Below are 22214 nucleotides of genomic sequence, written 5' to 3'. Positions count from 1 at the left end.
GACGTGTCGTCTTCAGCGATGAGAGTCGCTTCTGCCTTGGTGCCAATGATGGTCGTATGCGTGTTTGGCGCCGTGCAGGTGAGCGCCACAATCACGACTGCATATGACCGAGGCACACAGGGCCAACACCCGGCATCATGGTGTGGGAAGCGATCTCCTACACTGGCCGTACACCTCTGGTGATCGTCGAGGGGACACTGAATAGTGCATGTTACATCCAAACCGTCATCGAACCCATCGTTCTACCATTCCTAGACCGGCAAGGGAACTTGCTGTTCCAACAGGACAATGCACGTCTGCATGTATCCCGTGCCACCCAACGTGCTCTAGAAGATGTAAGTCAACTACCCTGACCAGCAAGATCTCCGGATCTGTCCCCCATTGAGCATGTTTGGGACTGGATGAAGCGTTGTCTCACGCGGTCTGCACGTCCAGCACGAACTCTGGTCCAACTGAGGCGCCAGGTGGAAATGGCATGGCAAGCCGTTCCACAGGAATACATCCAGCATCTCTACGATCGTCTCCATGGGAGAATAGCAGCCTGCATTGCTGCGAAAGGTGGATATACACTGTACTAGTGCCGACATTGTGCATGCTCTGTTGCCTGTGTCTATGTGCCTGTGGTTCTGTCAGTGTGATCATGTGATGTATCTGACCCCAGGAATGTGTCAATAAAGTTTCCCCTTCCTGGGACAATGAATTCACGGTGTTCTTATTTCAATTTCCAGGAGTGTATATGTCAGTTGTCAAAACAAGTGGGGAATGTTTACATAGTATTAAAAGGTTTGATATTGTATTGGTATGAGTCATAATATTGAGAGATGCTGTTTATACTCAAAAGTGGGTAGATGCATGGTGAATCCCCCCAGTATTCGTGTAATTATTAACAATGTTGTATGTGATTCACTTAATTTTGTCACATTTTCAAAATTCTGTCAGATATTGTCTTTGATGTCTTAGAAGTTTTGGAGGATATATACACAATTTTGTTGAATCGGGTTATTTTCAGAATGATTCATAAACATTTTTTTTCAGTACATAAATAAAGTGGGATTGTGAGCAATTGAGAAGTATAACAATTAGTTTGGTTTTACAACTAGAATTTTGGGTGACTTCACAGTTCGGATTTTGATAATTATTTTTCCTATGGGGTGAGGTCATCACAAGCTCTATTCTAAAAATGGTGAAAATTAATGCAGTACTGGCAGTATTTCAGATAATCAGGTGTTGGTATACATCAGTGCTCTTTAAACAGTAGATATGATGAAGGAAGTAACAAGGTATTTGATGGCAGTATTATTTCAGATTGAGTGTACCTTTTGATAAAGAAAATTAACAATATTGCGGCGTCTTTTAGAGCATATGTATGAAGCAAAATACTGGTATGTGGAGTAAAAGAATGAAAAAATTAGATTTAAATTAGTATTTAGGGCATCGTAAATAGCATCCAACATTGTTGTGGTTGTTGCCCAACATATCACACAAAAACTTTGAAACTGTACTTTTCAGTTCGTGGTATAGATCTTATTACTGGTTAGAAGTAGTCGACAGATGTCAAATATGAATGTGTCACTTCTAGTTTTACTGGGACCAGGTCGGCATCTTTAATGTAGTTATTGGATTTTTTAATAGGACTTCAATAACACCTCTACCATTTAGGGTCATACTCGAAATCAGTTTTTCTCAATTTATTTGAAGTTGTGCAAGAACATTTCACTTAACAGAAACTGACTGTCATTCGGTATATGTGTGGAAGACAAATATAAAGTTTAGAATATAAGATTCTCTTAACACCTCATCATCATCAGTGTTCTGCCAAAAGGCAGGTTTTCACATGGCAGTTCTCCAGACTGTCCGGTCTTCTGCCATCCACTTCTGGTCTGCATAATTTCCTCTTCCCTTTATGTCGCCTATCATCTTGTATCTCCTTTTTCCTCTCAGTCTTCTCCCACAAACCAATCCTTCCAAAGCATCTGCTAGAAAGCATTACCTTCTCAATGAATGTCCCAACCAGTTCTTTTTTCTTTCTCTTACAACTTTCAGCAGACCTCTTCTCTCACCAACCCTTTCCAATACGCTTTCATTACTTACTCTTTCCATCCAGCTTATTCTCTCCATTCTCCTCCACATATGCATCTCAAATGCTTCTAACCTTTTTTCATCCTCTTGTCTCAGCGTCCATGTTTCTGCCACATATAGTGCCACGCTCCAGACGACACATTCGTCAAGCCTTTTCCTTAGTCCCTTATCTAATTTGTACAATAAGAGTCTTCTCTTTCTGTTGAATGACTCCTTCGCTATGGCAATTCGAGTTTTCACCTCCTGGTGACATCTGAAGTCTTCTGTTATTGTGCTTCCAAGATATTTAAATGCACTTACTTGGATAATCATAGATTGTCCTATTTTAATATTGGACAGACTGTCTCTTGTACTGATGACCATACTCGTTGTTTTTGCTGTATTTATTTGCACCCCATATTCCACACAAGCTCCATTCAGATCTTTCAGCTTAATATTCACTGTCCGTTCAATTTCTGCCACTAATACCATGTCGTCAACAAATCTTAATACATTCTCTTCTATTTCCACCAATACATATTCCTCTTTTCCCATCTAAACCTTTCGCAATAATCTCTTCAAGGTATACATTAAACAACAATGGGAAAATGCAACAACCTTGTTTAATACCTCGTCCAATGCTACCTCCTTCTGACATTTCATTTCCAATCCTTATCCTTACTTTCTGGTGTAAATATAGATTCTGTATCAGTTATCTCTCTTTGCAATCTACTCCTTTCCTCTTCAAAATATCCGTCAGCTTGTTCCACTGAACTCTGTCAAAAGTCCTTTCTAAATCTATAAAAACAGCAAAGATTTCTCTATCTTTTTCCATATATCTTTTCCCTATAGTTCTTAACAGGCCAATCGCATCTCTTGTGCCTTTACCTCTTCTAAATCCGAACTGCTCCTCTGCAATCCCTCTACCCAGCTTGCCATATAGCGTTCTATTCAACACTCTCAGCAAGACTTCAGCTGCATGAGAAATTAGACTGATGGTCCGGTGATCTTCACATTTTTTTTAGTGTTTCTCTTTTCCTCTATTGGTATCATAACTGTTGCAAGGAAGTTCTCAGGGCATTCCCCTTTGTCATATATCTCGTTACAGAGGTAAACTATTTCTTTTCTTGCCTTGTTTCCCAGACTTTTCAACAGTTCTGCTGGCAAATTATCAGTTCCACTTCTTCATCTCCTTCAGTGCCTTTTCTACTTCTGCTTCCAAAATGGTAAATCTCTTTCCATCTTCTGGCACATATTGCTCCTCTTCAGCCTTAATTTCGCTTTGCATTTCTTCCCCTTATACAGACATTCAATATATTCTTGCCATCTGTTCAAATCTCCTGTGGTTCTTCTGCTAGAGTACCATCCACTCTTCTATTTCCATGTTATCGCTCTTTCTTTTACATTCAAAAACTATTTCACCAGCCAGTCTATATATCATTTCATACTTTCCCTCTTTCTCCATTTTCTCTATTTCATTACATTTCTGTTTCATCCATTTTTCTCATGCTTCTTCAGTTTCTCTTCTTAATTCATTATTGAGTTTCCTGTACATCTTTTTGTCTTCTTCAGTTTCTACACTTTTCCACTTTCTCCGCTCTTCCTTTTTTACCAATATGTTTTCTGTTACCCATTCTTTCCTGGTGCTTTGGGATACTCTAATTCCTAGTACTTCCTGGGCAGAGTCCAAGTGTCCTTCTCTAATTTTTATCCATTTGTCATTAACACTTTCATCAACACTACCTCTTTCGCATTTTTCCTAAATCTGTTCTCCAAATCTGATGCCTTTCGTACCTCTGTGAGTAATTCTATGTTTACACCTTTCCTCTGCTTTACCTCTCCAGACTTCTTTCAACTTCACATGTATTTCTGCCATTACTAGGTTGTAGTCTGAATTTATATCCGCTTCTGGATAAGGTTTAGCATTCTTCAAACAGTTCCTAAACCTTTTTTGTATCGTGATGTAGTCCAACTGATATCTTTCCCTATTCGAATTTGATATCCATATGCAATGTCTCCTTTTGTGGTGTTCAAATAATGTGTTACCCAATGCTAATGAATTTTCTTTACAGAAACTAATTAGTCGTTCACCTCACTCATTTCTTATTCCTAATCCAAATTTTCCTACTGAGTCTTCGTCTCTTCCTTCACCCATCACTGCATTCCAGTCCCCCATGATGATTACGCAGACATTTCTATTTTCTTTCTCGATGAGTTCTTGTATTTTCTCATAATATTCTTCCACTTCCTCATTTCTATGGTGGCTGGTTGTCATATATACCTGTATTAATACTAAATCTTTTGAACTACTCTTCAGTCGTATTATTATCAGGCTCCCAACAATATATTGTACCTTCATTACCTTATTTTTCAATTTTTGCCCTATCAATATTCCTACTCCGTTTTAACCACTCTTTTGATTTCCCCTGAGTAAAAGAGGTTGTAATCTCCACTTTCGATCTCCTCATTCTCTCCCCATGTTATTTCACACAAACCGAGGGCATCCAATCTGTTCTTTTTTATCTCCTGCTTTGCCTTCTCTAGCTTTCCTGCTTGCAGTTGTGTCCTCACATTCCATGTTCCAATCCTTATCTTTCCTCCCTTCAGTGCCCCTTTCTTCCTTTCAAATATATCTACTCTCCATGTGTTCCCCTCCCAGAGATCCGCGTGAGGGGAAATTTTAGCTCCGGAATCTTTCATATGGAGAGACATACCATGTACCGCTTGGGAATGTAATGAGGTAGTTTCCCGTTATTTTCCACATAGGCAATAGGATGCCCAGCCTAAAGTCAGCCACTCATCATGAGTCAGATGCTGTCTGTAGCAGCCCCTCTGGGGCTCAGTCGCTACTTGCACTCTTTTTGTACCCGAAGAGAAAAGGTGCCTCTTCCGTCAGCTCCGTCGTACCAAAGTCCATCTTCTTCGCCTTTACTGCCATTGAGGTCTTCACCGTATCCCTGGCAAAGGGCCCTCACGAGGTTCTATCACCCAGGCCAGGTGAACCAAGGTTTTTTAACGAGGTGCTACTCCTCCCCTTCCTCTGCGTGCACACAGGGGCAAGCTGGCCACCCACTTCTCTCCTCTCCCCACCATACCATCTCTCTGTTCCTTCCTCTGTAACGCGTTTTGTTTCCTACCTTATTTTATTGAATGAAGGAATAAGGTTAGTAGGAGTTTTATTTTATTATCACAGGTGGAGTTTACAATACGTTTAATGTCTGTAACAAAATTTCTACATACAGACAAACGCAAACAGTTACGTAAATTTTCGTCACTGATGTTTGCTCTTAACCGAAACTTATTAATTTTCATAACAAAAAAAATATCTCACAAACGTGTGTTGAGCCAAACAGACATTATCTTCACTGCTTCACAATAGAGACGAGGAAACTCTTGATGTGGAAAGTCGTGATAAAAGTCTATTAATCTCCTTGCCTAAAGGAATTTGTCTCTCATTGTAGATCTATTAATACCATTTGCAAATTGTGATGAATATCATCTACAGAAACAGCAAATGGTCTCGAGAACCATTCAAAAGCTTGGGATAAATATGATGTATCTCCCTATCACTTCAGAAATTCCTCTTTTATTGCACTAAGTACGGAAACATTTTCTTTGCAATTCGGTTTACGCACAGTAGACAGAGTAGGGAAATGCACTGTGTTACCTGACGAGAGCTGTCGCTCCCACATCTGAAACTTGCTAGTGAAAGCTTACACCTTTTCATCCATTTCACAAATTAGCTGATTTTCTCCTTGCAAATTTGTGTTCAATGCATTCATATGTCCAGTAATGTCCACTAAAAACGCAAGGTCGGCAACCCACTCTGGATCTTCTAACTTGGGGTCGTACATTCCTTTGTCCTTTAAAAATTAATTTATTGGTGTTCACAGTTCAAAATATCTTTTGAGTACATTATCGCAGCTACGCCAGTGCAATTCACTGTGATATGAAACTTCCTGGCAGATTAAAACTGTGTGCCCGACCGAGACTCGAACTCGGGACCTTTGCCTTTCGCGGGCAAAGTGCTCTACCAACTGAGCTACCGAAGCACGACTCACGTCCGGTACCCACAGCTTTACTTCTGCCAGTATCCGTCTCCTACCTTCCAAACTTTACAGAAGCTCTTCTGTGAAACTTGCAGAACTAGCACTCCTGAAAGAAAGGATACTGCGGAAGACATGGCTTAGCCACAGCCTGGGGGATGTTTCCAGAATGAGATTTTCACTCTGCAGCAGAGTGTGCGCTGATATGAAACTTCCTGGCAGATTAAAACTGTGTGCCCGACCGAGACTCGAACTCGGGGTTTGGAAGGTAGGAGACGGATACTGGCAGAAGTAAAGCTGTGAGTACCGGACGTGGGTCGTGCTTCGGTAGCTCAGTTGGTAGAGCACTTGCCCGCGAAAGGCAAAGGTCCCGAGTTCGAGTCTCGGTCGGGCACACAGTTTTAATCTGCCAGGAAGTTTCATATCAGCGCACACTCCGCTGCAGAGTGAAAATCTCATTCCACTGTGATATGGTATGTCACCTTACTCTTCCCCAATTTCAGCTAAATATGTGTGAAACTGTCTATATGTAAGCCCATGGGACCTCAAATAATTAACTGCCCGATTAATCACGTGAATGACGGCCCCAAGTTTTGCTGTTTTTCAACAGTGTACTTCTTGATGCAAAATGCAGTGGATGCTGTACAATAATTCTTCTGTACACTGTAGCTTTTTTTTAGTAATCCAACAAATCCCATTTGTTCCCCTTTCATTCCAGGTGCTCTGTCTGTTGTCACTGACACCAAACGTTCCCAATTTAAGCCAGATGAATCAACAGCTTCTTCAACAGCTTTTAGGATGTCAGCACCGGTGGTCGTGCTTATTAAAGATATCATATTTAAAAAATCCTCTGTTATGTGCAAAGCACTGTCAACGCCGCGAACATAAGTCAGCAATTGTGCGGTGTTTTAAATATCTGTGGACTCATCAAGTGCGTTGGAAAATGCAGTAAACCCCTTTGCTGCACTCCTTAACTGACAGTAAGCGTTACCTGCCATGGCACTTATACGACGACTTACAGTCCACTGAGAAAGAGTGATAGCTCGAAACTGATTTGCATTCAGTGGGCAAAGTAAATTATCAGAGTCATTGATACACTCCTTTATAAACTCACCTTCAACAAATGGTTTTCCCGCTCTCGCTATATTAAGCGCAATCTTATAACTTGCACATACCGCTGGGCTATCATTGTTGTCATCCTAAAAATTGAATACAGGGCTCCATAGAATGTTAAATCAGTCAGATGAGAGACATGATGAAAGGAAGTCGCAGATCTCTCGTGACAACAGTAACTTACGTCAGATTCGTCTAGTATTGTCAGATTGCTCTCTTAAGCTCAGTCAATTTCCCTATCCGCTCAGAATCCGACAATGAATTGTACTCGTCCTTGTGAAATTTATTATCATGGCGTTCAATACTGAACTTCCGCTGATCAGCGAGAATACTGCCACATATTAAACATTTCGAATTTTCACGTTTTTGCACGAAGAAAAAATGATTCCCCCATTCCTTTTTAAAAGATAGCAAATCTTCACTTCTGCGATTCACCCTGGATTTTCCAGTTCTTGAAATACAATGTTCACTACATAGTGGTCACTTCGCATCAACGTCCGCAGCTTAGCCTGGTACTACACTGGGTAACCTGCCGGCTGTAGCCACTGCCCCAGTCGACGATTGCACTCTAGCAGCACACGTGCAGTGCACACGTGCAGCGCTGTGCAGTCATGAGCTTCGTGCAACGTTGCCCGCACCTGGATTATATCATATCTTACTAGCCAGCAACAAAAAGTTGTTTTCAAACAAGACACAATACTAAAAACATTTCAAGAAAACAACATACACATCAGAAAAAAGTATAATCAAATATGGTGTGCCACGAGGATCAATGTTCATTAGGTTCTATCCTCTTTCTTTTGTATAGTGATGACGTGAATGATAATGTCGATACCAAACAGAAAACTTTATTGGGCAGATGATACCAGTATTTCGATCATAGGTCAGACCAAAAAGAGCTTCAATTACCTAAAGATGCATCATTGCTGGAGCTAACACACTGGTTTGAAAAAATAAACTTATAATTAACACTGGGAAAATAGTGGCCACGAACTTTCATATATCCCACTATAAACAACAAAATGAACATGCATTGAAAATAAACAACAAAGCTGTAAAATTAGTTGATGATATTAAGTTCCTACCAATACATCTGCAGAGTAATGTCAAGTGGAATATATACATTAAAGCTCATTGGATTTCGTTGGATGCAAACATTAACCAGTTGTTGTATAAAACAAATTCTAACATCAGTGTGCCACCTTTCAGCGAATCCTGTGGAATGAATTTTTCATGGATTAAACCGGTTCATGAGAAAATATTGCCACAACCAGCAACGAAGATCGATTATCTTGACGATTTTCAGGAAATTGTAAACAATATGCCACATACTACGACAGAATACACCCCATACGAACAGGAAAACAGGAATAGAATGACTGGATTCGACCAATTCCTAAAGTAGCTATTAACCAAATAGACCTACAAAATAAAGTACAACAATCCTTACTCAATATAATGGACAATCCAAGGAAAAGGAAAATATATTTCGATAATCGACTTGGAAAAATAAAAACATATAAAGTGAAAGACAAAGTTTTAGTAAAAACTTGTCCTAAGGCTTCACTTACGCAGAAAGAACACAAAATGGCTATTATTGCATCAGGGACCATTTGTGATTACCAAAATATCCCATCCAGGAACTTATGTTTTGAACGATGTGAAGAATGGAAAGGTGAAAGGAATCTGTCCTCATATAACTTGTTAAAGGAATTTCATGATGACTGAAGATCGAAGATAATATTCCTATCAAATAATATTGATTAGATAATTTTCATTAAACCTATGAATCATACTTAAGATAGTTTCTTTCTTTTTGCAATTTAGTAGTTAGCTTTTCTTTTCAGTATACAGAGAATTTAGCTATAGTATGAATGATTTCTTTTAAAAAAATTTATTTAGTTGATAGTAACTTCAATCAGGTTTCGCAATGCATAATGACCATGGGTTAGTGACTCAAATGAATCTGGTCTATGGCAAGATATTTTTATCTTATGTCAATTTGACAATGTCAGTGTATGTTTGTATTTTTTTTTACTCGCTGAGCTTAAGAGATGCTGTTCGGAAGGGTCAACCCATTCTCAGCTAAAAAAACCTCTTTTGTGATGGACATTGTCTTTATAATTGTACTATTGTTGTAACATACCTGTGGATGTAAATTATGTCAATTGTTGCTCGCCAAGTTACCAACTGAGCAAATGCCGATCAGTTACAAGCACATCAACAAGTGTTAAAGTCCATCAGAAAGATGATGAGCATAAGTGGAGACGGCATCACCAGTTGGATTACTGTATAGTGCATTGTATGGTTGTTGATAGAAATGAAGAACACCTTACGACTTCCAAATATTTCGAATTCAGGACAGAGAATTAGAATGAACTTTAGATTAGATTCTATTTCAGCTCAGCATAGATCAAACACCTTTTCCACGGAACTTACACTGACTCTTATTTTCATGTTAAACATATGCGGAAAACCATAATACCCAGGATACGGTGAAATGGGAATAGAAATCAATCAGTTACCCAGAGATGACAGATAGAAGGGAATCGTAGATGGACGTGAACAAACGCATTGAAGGTTCATCTCAAGACACAGAAGATTAACAGTGTTATGTTTCTTTTGTGAACAGTGTCCTTTAAAAAATATCCATATTGTTAATATTTTTTCCATTGTAATTCAATTAATTTTCTTTGCAAATGAGAAATACAAGGATGGTAAATCTACCCCGAGGTTTTCCTTTGTGGGGTTTGGCCGTACCCGTTTTAGACATACCAATGCATGTGACAGAAGCTTTGAGTGATGATGAAAAACGTTCTGATCACATCTAATGCCATCCTCAACAAATGAATAAAAGCAAGCAAGTAAGCTATGCATATAAGCTGCATCAGTAATTTTCAAGCAGCACAGGCTTTCTCAGCAGTATATGCGCACAAATCTATAATTTCCATTTTGATAGTCATTTACTAATACCAAAATATAATAAGAAATATAGGGGACATTAAAAACTCTAGAGGACATTAATACAGCGTCATAAACAATCGCCAATATAGTGTTGTGCAAACGCTTGTATTTGTTTTTGCCCAAAAACGTTCGTCCACAAGAGGGGCATATATATGATGTATCATGCAGCATAACTTGCTGTGACAGTGCGTGAGAGAGAGGCAAAGATATTGTTTATTACTCTGTGGCGGTCAGCGCTCACATAATTATTCTTAGGATATAGAGTTTTTGTTCTTGTTAACCCCTTACTCCATGATTTTTTTTATTTTTCTGAAAAAAATATTACATGTTATGTTCGATGTTCTGATTTCATAAAAAATGCTTAAAAAATTCTAAATCTTATGTAGGGGCGGTTATTTTAGAATTAAGGATTTGTGCCATATATGGGACAGCATGCAGTAACGACTAATACCATGTGATACCAGTTTTGGGATTGATGATGCACAACGTGGGAAATATACAATAAGATACGTACATGAACTTGCAGAACTGTATTTATATAAAACAATTACACTTTCTATTCATTACAATACACATATTTTGAGAAAATAACACAAATTCTGTTTCCTTTTTTCTCTATTCATTATGAAACTCTATGAAGCAATTTCTCTCCTTATTCAAGCACAATGTCACACTGCACTTCATACATGCTATATAGGATTTTCCCTTGCATTCTGGATACTTGCAACGACCACGGTTTTCCATCCAGATAGGCATGTGATCTATCCCATCCAATCGCACCTGATGCTGTGGAAGATCTGCTGTAGGGCATCCTTTCTTCTTGCGGTCAAGCTGTGTTTGTATTTTATTGCTTGGGCTACCACATTTCTTGGATAAGGATTTCCCATTTTTACAGAGGGCCTCTGCAACTGCAGCCTTGAAATCAACATGGTGCATGTAGTGCGTATTTCTTCTTCTCCATAACAGCCAGCTGTTCACACAAACCAAGTCAACTAGGTGAAAGAAAATCTTCAAGTACCATTTCTTTTATCTGATTAAGCCTCTTGATCTCGCCTTCTGGTTTGCATCCAACGTAAGTTGACAAACTGTTGACTACTTTATTATCAAACCAGGAGACTACTGACAGTTGCACACCGTCTACTGTTGCTATCTTTTCCTCCATGCTGCTTTGACCATTCTTCTCCATTGCTGCCTCCTTAGGTAAAATGCAACCACGTACTCGATTGGACCGGACTATCCCTAGTGATTGTATACCTTTTTTGTGCAAATACACTTCCAAGGGTACACTAGTGAACCAGTTATCAAAAAATAACTTGTGATTCACATGTCGTGGGACTGCTTGTGTAAGACACACAACAACATTGCTGCTAGCTTCTAGATCCATAGCACCAGGTATTATGATATTACTCTGAGCTCCAGCAAAAACTTCATAATCATAGCTGAAGCCTGACACTCCACTGAGGACAAAAGCTTTGAAGCCCCATTTATGTGGTTTACTGGGGTTGTATTGCTTTAGTGAAGATGTGCATTTTGTTGGAATAATCTGTTTATCCACAGCTAAGAATTCCTCTTTTGGTACTCACAACAGTCTTTCACGCAGTTGCTCTAGCAGTGGGCGAATTTTGAAAAGTTTGTCAATGTCTTGTTGATGGAAGTTGGATGACTGACGTAAACAAGGCAGTACCAATAAATTGTTCAATCTACACATTTATTGGGTCGGCACTGTATCGAATACAGATTGGATTGTTCGAAGATGTACTGCACTATGTCTTTAGTGAAGAAATACTGGAAATATTCCACTGGAGTGTCAAGTTCCGATACTTCCTGAGAAAGAGCAGTATTTCCAGCGAATTTCGTCTCATCATCCCCTCTAATCAAATGTCCTGGTTTCCAATGTTGGTAGGTTTCCCCATCTTAGTTGAAGGTGTGGAATCTCGTTGTATTGCTGTCATCCTGTCTGTAAGAGGAATGCTTTCAAGGTCACAATCATCAGTAGACCAAATCTTCTGTTTCTGACTCCGTTTCTGATATCACAATACTTTTATTTCTTGTATTATAACTCTTAGGTCTAATACCATCATCACTGTCTGATTCCGAACAGAAAACAAGATGTCCATTTATTGAATTTTTTTCCATGGACAAAGTTTCGTCATCTGACATATCAGGATCCTCACTACCATTTCCGTCCTCTATAATTCGTATTGCGACCGAAGAGCCATAAAACTTTCTTACGTTCATTGCAGTAACAGAGCTGAAAAGAAAGGAAACGAACTACAATATGTTAGTAGGAAAGGTTAGGTTATGTTCAATTTTTACTCTACACTTTCAAGGCTGCATGTTGTGCCATATCCGTCACAGACCTATTTTTCAATATTATATGTATTCTAATGGACAAATATATAACCTTACCTCTTTATAACTGTCAACAGATGTCCTTTTCCCTCTGCAAATAATATAAACACTGAAATCAATCGTTTACTGTACCTGATGCAACTGTTTGTGTGACCAAACTTGGATGTAAACAGCTAGCAACACAAAGAAAAGATTCATAACACGTAATTCCTTTCTCTCCCAACACATGGCATACACTACTTGCTCTTGACTGTGTACCATATCTGTCCCAACATGCAGTTTGGAAATATATTCTCAGATATAAGATTGACAAAGAGAAAAGTGGTATGTGCCATATCTGGCACAGTATACAGTAAGGGGTTAACAGTAATTTTACTAGAAGAGAGCCATTCTTGTGATGTAAAAATTGACGCCACTGCGAGATTTTGATTCACATTGTAAAATATATGTATATATGGAAGGAAATCAGTTAACAGAACAATAAAATATTGTTCATTTCAAGAAGGTACGTGTTATTCTACAACCAGTGTATACTTCTATTGTGATTTAATAATAAATACCAGCTTGAGAACAGTTCTGACGGGAGCGTTCAGTTCTAGTGAAATATTTCGATGCTTTCTTCGGAAAAGACGTCACTTCATGGATCATTCAAATCCACAATCGTACCTGGACATTTCACAGAACTGAAAGCAATCTGATTGCTATGCAACAGAGCCCTGAAGAATATTTCCCCATCCCACTTTCAGCTCAACACGGTATCTGCAGCAGCGGAAGCAGATTTCTACAACAGTGGAAGCGTGTAATCCGCCATCAGTTTCACACATCGCCCTGTGTACGTTGTATGTATTTACCCACAACATTGGAACATACATTTACTCACACACGTAGAAAGACGATACAAGTTGGTGTGGGAAACATTTCAGTATAAAGGTCCTGTAGAGCTAAAAAGTAATTAGCCTAGTAGTAGTAGTAAACAATTTTTTTATTCAAAAGAGCCTTTATGAAGGCATGTAATTTAGAGCAAGTAAGGGCATGATGGAAAACAGATAAAAATGACGATCACAAATTAATTAATCACAACGCCTGCCACTGGAGTCGCATGATCGATTTCCGAACGCACGTTCGATATGTAAGGTTTGGACCCAGCGACTTCGATAGGCTATCATTCTTGGAAATTACTGACTTAATTTGACAACTAGTGAGGTCAGACTGCAGTTATGTTAAAGTTGTATTCGTGTAAAGTAGTTTTTTAGTAATTTAAAGTTGGGGCCATAATGTTGGTTTTCTTTTAAAAGTCTTTTAAAAATTTTCAATACTTTTATACAATTGAATAATTGGTGTAGATCACCGCAATTTGCTACTGCTAATTAATCACTGTGTGGTTACCAGTGCTCTGTTTTAATTAACATGGTGAAAATAAATTTTTGGCCCTCGGATGGGCTCATCATTCCTTGCCAGCAGCCCATGTGCCCTGCTTGCCAGTCCTATACCTTACCAATGGTAGCAGAGGATGTTGGTGATTTTCATGGGGGGGGGGGGAGGAGGAGGAGGAGGAGGAGGATACTAAGTAAGGGGGGGGGGGGAGGAGGATGAGGATACTAAGTAAAGTTCACTGGTGTCAGTGTAGTAACTGGTGTAATACTGTAATACTTCTCTTCATTGAACTGTATCACTTGTTCTTTGTATTGTGGCTGTTGTGCTGTTTATTATGTTACAATATGAATTCCACAAGAGCAAGGAAGGTCACCGGTATGGCCAGTCTTGGAAAACCTAGCTGCAATTTGAATTAAGAATTCGGAAACAAAGTGAGGAATGTAGCATGGTGGAACTTGCTCAGTGCTTGCGGGCTGCCTTGCCTCCCTGCGTCGTGTTAGTAATGATCCTCCTGTGTTTGTTGTCGGAGCTTAAAAGGTTGCAAGATGATGATTTAGCTGTGCAGCAGCAAATGTTGTGCTTCTATTGGCGTGAGGATGAACAACATATTGAGATTAATGTTAGTCATGAAAGGTCAGTGTCAGTCATACTGCGTTCACAAGAATTCCTTAACCCAATAATGGCTATTATTAATGGGGTATCAAAGTTGTCAGTGGGAAGTACTACCAAGTTATGAGAACTTCTGTGCTTGGTAGCTAGGTTGCACATGAGCAGGCCAATGTGTTGGTTGTCAATCATAGTGAAGCATTGCAACTTATTCATCCTTTAGCCATGGACGTTTAGCCAGGATTATTGCTGAGGCCTTTGAGAACCAGGGGGTTTTCCAGAAAATGCTCTTTAATAAATGTGTTGGTACTTGTGAGAAGAAAGACATTATTGATGAATATGTTTATCAGGTACAAAGAAAGAATGAAACACTATCCCATTATGTTAACCAGGTCTTTCTTGCTATCTTATTAGCCTTGTGTGTTGAAATCTCAGAGGCTGAAGTGGTCACAAATATTTTGGAAGGTATGCGGTCCACTGATAGAGGTAGAATTCTCTTTTGTGAGAAACCATCCTCCTTTGCAGAATTGGATGAACTGTTGACTAAATTTGAAAATGTTCATTATGGTGAAGGCAGATGTGGAGAATTAGAAGTGGGCAGTAGTGGGGATAGAGGAAATAGTATTGACGTTCAGCATCAGGGTTTGTCAGCTAATGGAGTGTGCTACTGTTGTGGAGTAACAGGGCATTTTATTAGAGATAGCCTGAGCCGAAAGAGTAGGGGAATAAATAGCTGATGCCCAGAAGAAAAAGATCCCATCAGCTTTCCACAGAAAACTGCCGGCATGAGGTTGTAAAATGTGCACTGTAGATGGTGATCACCTCCCTTATGTATGTGCGGTTACTGGTACTGAACTTGTTTGTGCTTTAGTTGATTCAGGCAGTAGTGTTTCTCACATTCATTATGATGGGTATTGGAGATACCGATGTATAGCTAGATCACCGGTGTTGGGTCAAGTTAATCCTTCTTGTTGTTCTGTGGATGGGCGGCTTCTTGAAGTAGGTCAGGCCCATTTTAAATTGAGAATTCAAGGCCTTACATGACCTTTGGAATGCCTTGTTCTGAAAGGGCTGGCAGTCAAAGTCCTATTGGGATGTAATTTTTTGCACTTAACACAATGTATAGTGGATTATACGAGTGGTAGTGTTTCTTTTAAGTTTAGGTAAAATGAAAATTTTAATTTATGTCCTCATAAGGGTGGAGTGAAGGCTTTCAAGGTGAGTGTTCATGTCAACAGGGCAGAAGTGAGCCATCTGACGGAAACTCAAGCAGCTGTGATCATTAAGTTGTTGGATGAATTTCCTGTGGGAATATATTTTCAGTAGGTTTTTTTTTTTTTATTATAAAGAGGAGACAATCGATCAGCTATTAGCAGATGGTGTAATTAGGCCTTCCATTTCACTGTATGCAGTCCCAATTTTCCTAGTTTCCAAGCCTCATGGTGTAGGTTTTTGGCCGATGGTTGACTAGTGGGCCTTAAATCAGAAGAGTGTTTTGGAATCTGTTCCACTTCCAGATCTTCATAATTACTTTACTTGGTTTGCTGGTGCTAAGGTTTTCACAGTCCTTGACTTGAAGCAGGCATATTATCAGATACCCCTGGCTAAGGAGTCTAAACATATTACCACATTGTATACTGATTACAACTTATTCGAATTCAATAGAGTGCCTTTTGGGTTGGCTATTGGTTCGTTGGTAAATTTTTTTGTAAATTTGTTCCCAATTTTGCTTAGTTAGTGGCACCCTTTAATCAATTATGTAGGAAGGGCGAACAATTTATCCAGGGAGAATCGCTTGAAGGGTTGAAACAGGCATTAAGCATGGCCCCAGTGTTAGGTATACCTGTCTTCAATTTGCCCTTTGTAGTACAAACAGACACGTCCAATGTGGGGTGGGGGCGGTTCTGTTGCAAGAACAGGGGGCAGATTCCCGCTAATCTATGCATCTCGTGCATTGTCACTGATTGAAGCTAAGTATTCAGTGTATGAGCTAGAGGCATTAGCTCTTATAAAGATTCAAATTTTATCTTGAGCATCAAAAATTCAGCCTTGAAACCAACAACCAAGGACTAAGTTTGGTTTTGGCTCTACCTTGCAAAACTGGGTGGATAGCCCAATGGGCAATTAGAATATCAGCCATTCAATTTGATGTTTGTCATACAAGAACAGGACAGAATCAAACTGCCGATGCTTTGAGTTGGATGTTCCAGAAGTCTGAGGAGGAACGCGGCGTGGAGCGCCAGGTGGAAGTGGGATGAAATTCCTTCATTATTTACTAATCTCAAGGCAGAAAAATGGCTGGACCCTGACTTAGAATCTGTTTGGATCAAATTAGAGGCTGATGAACAGGTGCCTGGACATTCTTTGCACAAAGACTTCTTGTGTTATCAGGTGCGTAGAGATAACTGGCCTAAATTGTACATATCTGTTTAGTTATTTATGAGATCTTGCTAACTGAGTATTTTTAAAACCTAACAGCTTTTACAAATTGTTATTTTTCATATTCATAAGGCTTGATAATTGACTTAATTTCACAACTAGAGAGCTCAGATCTGTAGTTATGTTAAAGTTATATTTGTGTAAAGTAATTTTTTATTAATTTAAAGTTGGGGCCATAAGACTGTTTTTCTTTTAAATTTTTTGAATTAGTCTCATTGCTTTTATACAGTTGAATAATCCTTGTAGATCACCACAAATTGCAAATGCTAATTAATAGTTGTGTTGTCACCAGTGCTCTGTTTAAATTAACATGGTGAAAATAAATTTTTGTATCCTCAAATGGGGTCAGTGTTCCACTTCACCAGCCCATGTGCCCTGCTTACAAACCCATACCTTACCAGCAAGGCCTGATATCCAGCAAGGGTATTCTACTTTCAGTTCACTCTTTCCCTTCTCATGTAAGAAATGCACTACAGCCAAAATTAAATCAAAGAAATCTTCTCAGCATTTTATCTTGAGTGAGCCAGCATATTTCGGTGTGTAAAGTATGTCACGATACTTGTCTCCTAACTACTCCAAGAACTGCCAAAACTGCTGATGTTTAAGCCCAAGTGTCTTCAGATAGTTTACATTATGCACAAAAATTTGCATGATGTTTTCTAATGTTCGTGATTTTCTAAAAGTGTCTCTCGGTATAGAATGCAGTGGACTGCATACAATGTGTCTTCTGTGCATCCTAGCTTTTTGCACATCAGTGCTATGAGTCCTCTCTCATTGCAGCACATTGCCAGTGCTCTTTCAGTGGTCACTGATTTTAACTGATTCCATTCTATACTGACACCATCAATCACTTGCTCAACAGCTTTGAGTAAATCTACACCCGTCGTTATCTCTTTCAAAGGCACTACGTCCAAAACATCCTCTGTTACATGCTGAGTGCTATTGACACCTCCTATGTATATCACTGTCTGACCTGTACCTGTAAGATCTATTGCTTCATCCAACCCAACAGAGAAAGCAACAAAGCCCTTAGCCTTATTTATTTAAGGCATATGCACATTGCCAGCCATAATACTTATGTGCCGTGTCACTATTTGTTTGGAAAGGCTGCTTTCTTGAAATCTGCGAATGTTAAAGGGACACAAATTGCTACAGCATCAATGAGGCAGTCTTTTACAAACTCCCCTTCAGGAAATTGTTTCTGTATGTTGCTATTCTTAATGCAATTTTGAAACAGTATGTTATACAGTAAAATAGAAACAAATGTAACACAAGAAATGAAAAGTTCAAAAGGTATCAATTATTATCACTTACATTAAAATCGTGATGAAGTGCCTCATCCATATTCTCAAGCACACTTAATTTGACTTGCAGTTCTCTCTTCAGTATATTATACTTGTCTTTATGAAATGAATTGTAGTGTCTTTGAAATGAGTTGTAGTGTCTTTCAGTTGTGAACCTGCACTAGCCGCCTATTATTCTGTGGCACAACTAACACTGTGGGTTTTCACCTACTGTTTTAAGGAAGGATTGAAGCTCCCAGTTGTGTTTAAGTAATTGAGAACACAGTTCTTCCATTCTCTGCTTGTTTGCAGTACTTGCCATTTCTCAGTACAACTCCTGTGACACTACAGTTGCCAGAGGGAAGCAAGACTGGATGTGCTTCAGTCCTCCTGATGCTGCACAAACAAGGAAGCAGTCACTGCTTATTTGGTATACACATCTAGTAACAGATGTTGCTGTTCCACTTTGCCTGCTGGCTGATATGCACACCTGTGCCACACTTCTGTGCTTTTGCACAGTGTATGGTATTTGACCAACCCTGGTTTAGTAAATTACACAACAAACAAATTAAACAATATTCTCATCACTGACTTTAATTGAATTCATAAGTGAGATAATAAAGTAACTTTTATAATCATACAGAAGATCCTTTCTTAGTCCCACTGCCTCGTCATCTATTCCCTTGTTTCACGAGAACCAAGAAGTGGCATTTCTTCTTCTGCAAATCTTACTTTCCTTCTTTGAGGGATGCTTACACCAGTAACATGCCTGGAAATCTGCTCTTTATGTTTCCTCTTGTCTGCATCTGATTCCTGGAATGAGAAAATGTATCTTAACATGCATTATAATTTTCCACTTATACTAAAAGTAAAAAAGTTCATGCATTTGTTTCTATAACTGCATGTATACCTTGATAGTCGACCTGTTTTGGTCAATAGAAGGTGTTTCATAAATAAATAAGACACATCTTAATTAGCATGTTTCTTTTATTATGCTTTGATCAACAGTATAAAAGGATCAATGCTAACTGTGGATAAATTTTCTTTACTTATGCAGAACAAACTAAGATCCAAATGTTAATACTCATTTTCTAAAACATGGCTGTTTTCAACTTTCAGGTGAAGTTAGAAAATTTGTTTGGGCACCAGCTTCTGTTAGTATCTAGGATAACTTGACTCTCTCTTGAAGATCAGTTTAACATGATGTGCAATTTGTGCTGCAATCATTGACTGAACAGGGTGGCACAGTGTTATGTTTGTGAGGAGTTCAAAATCCCCAGCCATCTATCTAGATTTGTATTTTCCTTGGTTTCCCAGTATTACTTTCTGGTATAGCCAGAAAGGGTCCTTTAAATAGAGGATAATTTCCCTCATCAGTGTTCACTGGAACTTGTGTTGTGCATCTAAGAACCGCATGTTGATGGACAGTTTGGCAGTAACTTTTCTTTCTTTTTCAGTCATCTGTTTTGGTCTGTACTGCCTCTCCCTAACCAACAGCTTATATCATAGTATTATTTTCATATTGCAAAAGGCATGAAGAAGTTGATGAAATTAAGTTACTTCCAAGTTTAAAGATATAAAAAAACTCTCAAGAGTGAATGTTGGCTGGTACATGAACTGGAAAGATCATGTAATGAAAGTTTAACAGTGCATCATTGTAGGTAGCCTTACACTCTTGGAAATATTTTGAGTGTCAGAATACCATACTATGGGTATTTTCAGGCTCTTGCAACTTATGTATAGTAGCATGTACCATTATTTTTGTAAGAACTTGCAGCCCATTTCTGTGAATCCCTCTAAATTTTTTGTATAAATATATGCTTGAGTGTTTGCAATTTCTTCTTCTTCTTTTTTTTCTGGTTATGGAAATCCTAATGTAATGTGTATTTACACAAAGAAAAATATGATTATTTGTAATTCGTTTATTCCATTTTTGACCTTCCTTTTATGCATCATTAACTTCTGGTAATTTATAGTTGGTCCAAACACATTATGACTGATTATAAGAGTCCTTTGGAACATGTAAGCTGTTTCTTCATGAAAGCCTATGTTCAATGTCAGTGTGCAATAATCACTCACACACAGCAAGTGGCAGTGCTAGCTGTGGAGGGTATATAAATGCATGGCAGGGGGACATGGAAAACAGCGCAGTCATCATCTTTTAATGTAGAAACAGAATGATTTATCTGACATGCACAAGGGAATAATCATTTGCTTTCAGGCCAAGGGTGGAAGCATTTATGAAAGTTTACTATCTGTTTATGTCTCACTGTCATGGTTAAAATATACTGTGCATGGCAAAATGGTGCCCCCCCCCCCCCCCTCCCAAAAACCTGTGCCAAGGCAACAGTCGTGCAGCACGGGCCATAGGTGAGAGGGGTGAATGATGGCCCTGGAAATGTGTATGGGCAAACAGATGTGCAACTGTTGAGCAGCTGACCACCCAGATGAACCAAGCGCTACCAGCAGTGTCTTCTCAACAAGTGTTCAGTGAACATTACTGCAGATGGGCCTCTGCAGCAGGCACCTGGTCCATGCATCCATGCTGTCTGCTGTTCATCAGTGACAAATGCTGGTATTTGAATGCTATTATCACATTGAGTAGTGACAGGTGGCCTTTTCAGATGAATTAAGTTTTATGCTCCAGTAGACAGACGGCCATTGGTGTGTATGGCCCTGCAACAATGGTCAGAAGGGTCCAGGCTGAAGGCAGGAGTGTTATGATGTGGGCACGTTTTTGTGGCATTTGCTTGTGATCTTGTCATTCTGGAAGGCATTATGGACAACACTAGTATGCACCTATTCTTGGAGACCATGTCCACCATTTCATTCAGTTCATTTTTCTATGGCATATCAGCTTCTACAAGCAGGACATGCAATGTGTCACACAGCTTGCAGTGTACATGCATAGTTCCGAGAGCACTAAGGTGAGTTTACCATATGCCTTGGCCACCAAATGCTATGGATTTGAACCTAACTGGGAATCTGTGAGACCACCTCAGTTGGGCTGTTAATACCGAGGATACTCAAACAAGAAACTTAGCACAGCTGGCTATGGCACTGTAGTTGGCATGGCTCCACATCTGTCAGTACCTTCCAGAACCTTACTGACTCTCTTCCTACACATCTGTGCTGTGAAAGGTGTTTAGTCAGGCTTTTGACAGGTAGCCGCATTAAAGTGACTGGACCATGTAATTGTGTTGATTTTGAAAATCAGTGCAATTTCTGTAAATCCTGACACTGTCAGCTGGAGAGTGATCATGAAATTAAAAAAAAGACAACCACTTTATAATGGACACATGATGGAAAGAGAGTAAAACATTATAAAATATAACACTGTCACTAATGACACCACTAAGTCACACAGGTGAAGGACATCAAGAAGTGCTGCATGGGTCTAAATACTCATTAAGTATGTAGCTGTTGCCGAGAATCCCAAATAACACTGCATTCTGTAAAAGAATATTGTGAGTGTATAATGGTCTAGTTCATTCTGGTGCAACTGGAAAAAGGTTTTGCTTTGTTGAGGTGAGGTGTCCAGCAAGTAGGTTTGTATCTCAAAAAGTATATTGCAAAATAACATTGATCTTGAAGGCTATTGTGGAAAATCATCTATCTCTTACTTCAGTTTCTCCAAGGTCCCTGACTCCTGAACACACATTTCTGCCAAATGATGCCAATCCCAGCGATGTTTAATGAGCTTGGAGATGATCAAGTTGTTGGTGGCTTTGAAGGACTTGATGGTATAGTCAGTTCTGAAGAAGATATATGATGATGGCAAAAATGTTGTATAATGTGCAAAGCAGAACATTCGATTGAATACATATTTCAGATTACCTCTGACCATGTTGTAATTTGCTTTAATATGAAATAAATAAATACTGTTAAAAATTTATTATATATGTGCCTGATGTAACTGCTTTACCACCACCAAAATATCCAGTTTAGTGGGTGATTTATTGTTTCTGAACCCAGAATA

General features: G+C 39.1%; 1 protein-coding gene across 1 annotated transcript in view; it reads right to left on the bottom strand.

Annotated features, from left to right (window-relative positions):
* Positions 1-10710: 10710 nt before the first annotated feature.
* LOC126285668 (DC-STAMP domain-containing protein 2) overlaps positions 10711-22214 on the bottom strand; it is a 287117-nt gene continuing 275613 nt past the window's right edge. The window contains exons 14-15 of the mRNA XM_049984879.1: positions 18267-19048; positions 10711-12432 (exon numbers count right to left, since the gene is read on the bottom strand). Coding sequence (XP_049840836.1) covers positions 18911-19048 — 138 coding nt within the window. The 3' untranslated portion in view covers positions 10711-12432; positions 18267-18910. The remainder of the gene's footprint in view (positions 12433-18266; positions 19049-22214) is intronic.

Source organism: Schistocerca gregaria, chromosome 1 (genome assembly GCF_023897955.1).
Source record: "Schistocerca gregaria isolate iqSchGreg1 chromosome 1, iqSchGreg1.2, whole genome shotgun sequence".
Lineage (NCBI taxonomy): Eukaryota > Metazoa > Arthropoda > Insecta > Orthoptera > Acrididae > Schistocerca > Schistocerca gregaria.
Note: the sequence above shows the minus strand (reverse complement) of the source record. Positions and strands in the feature narration are given on the sequence as shown.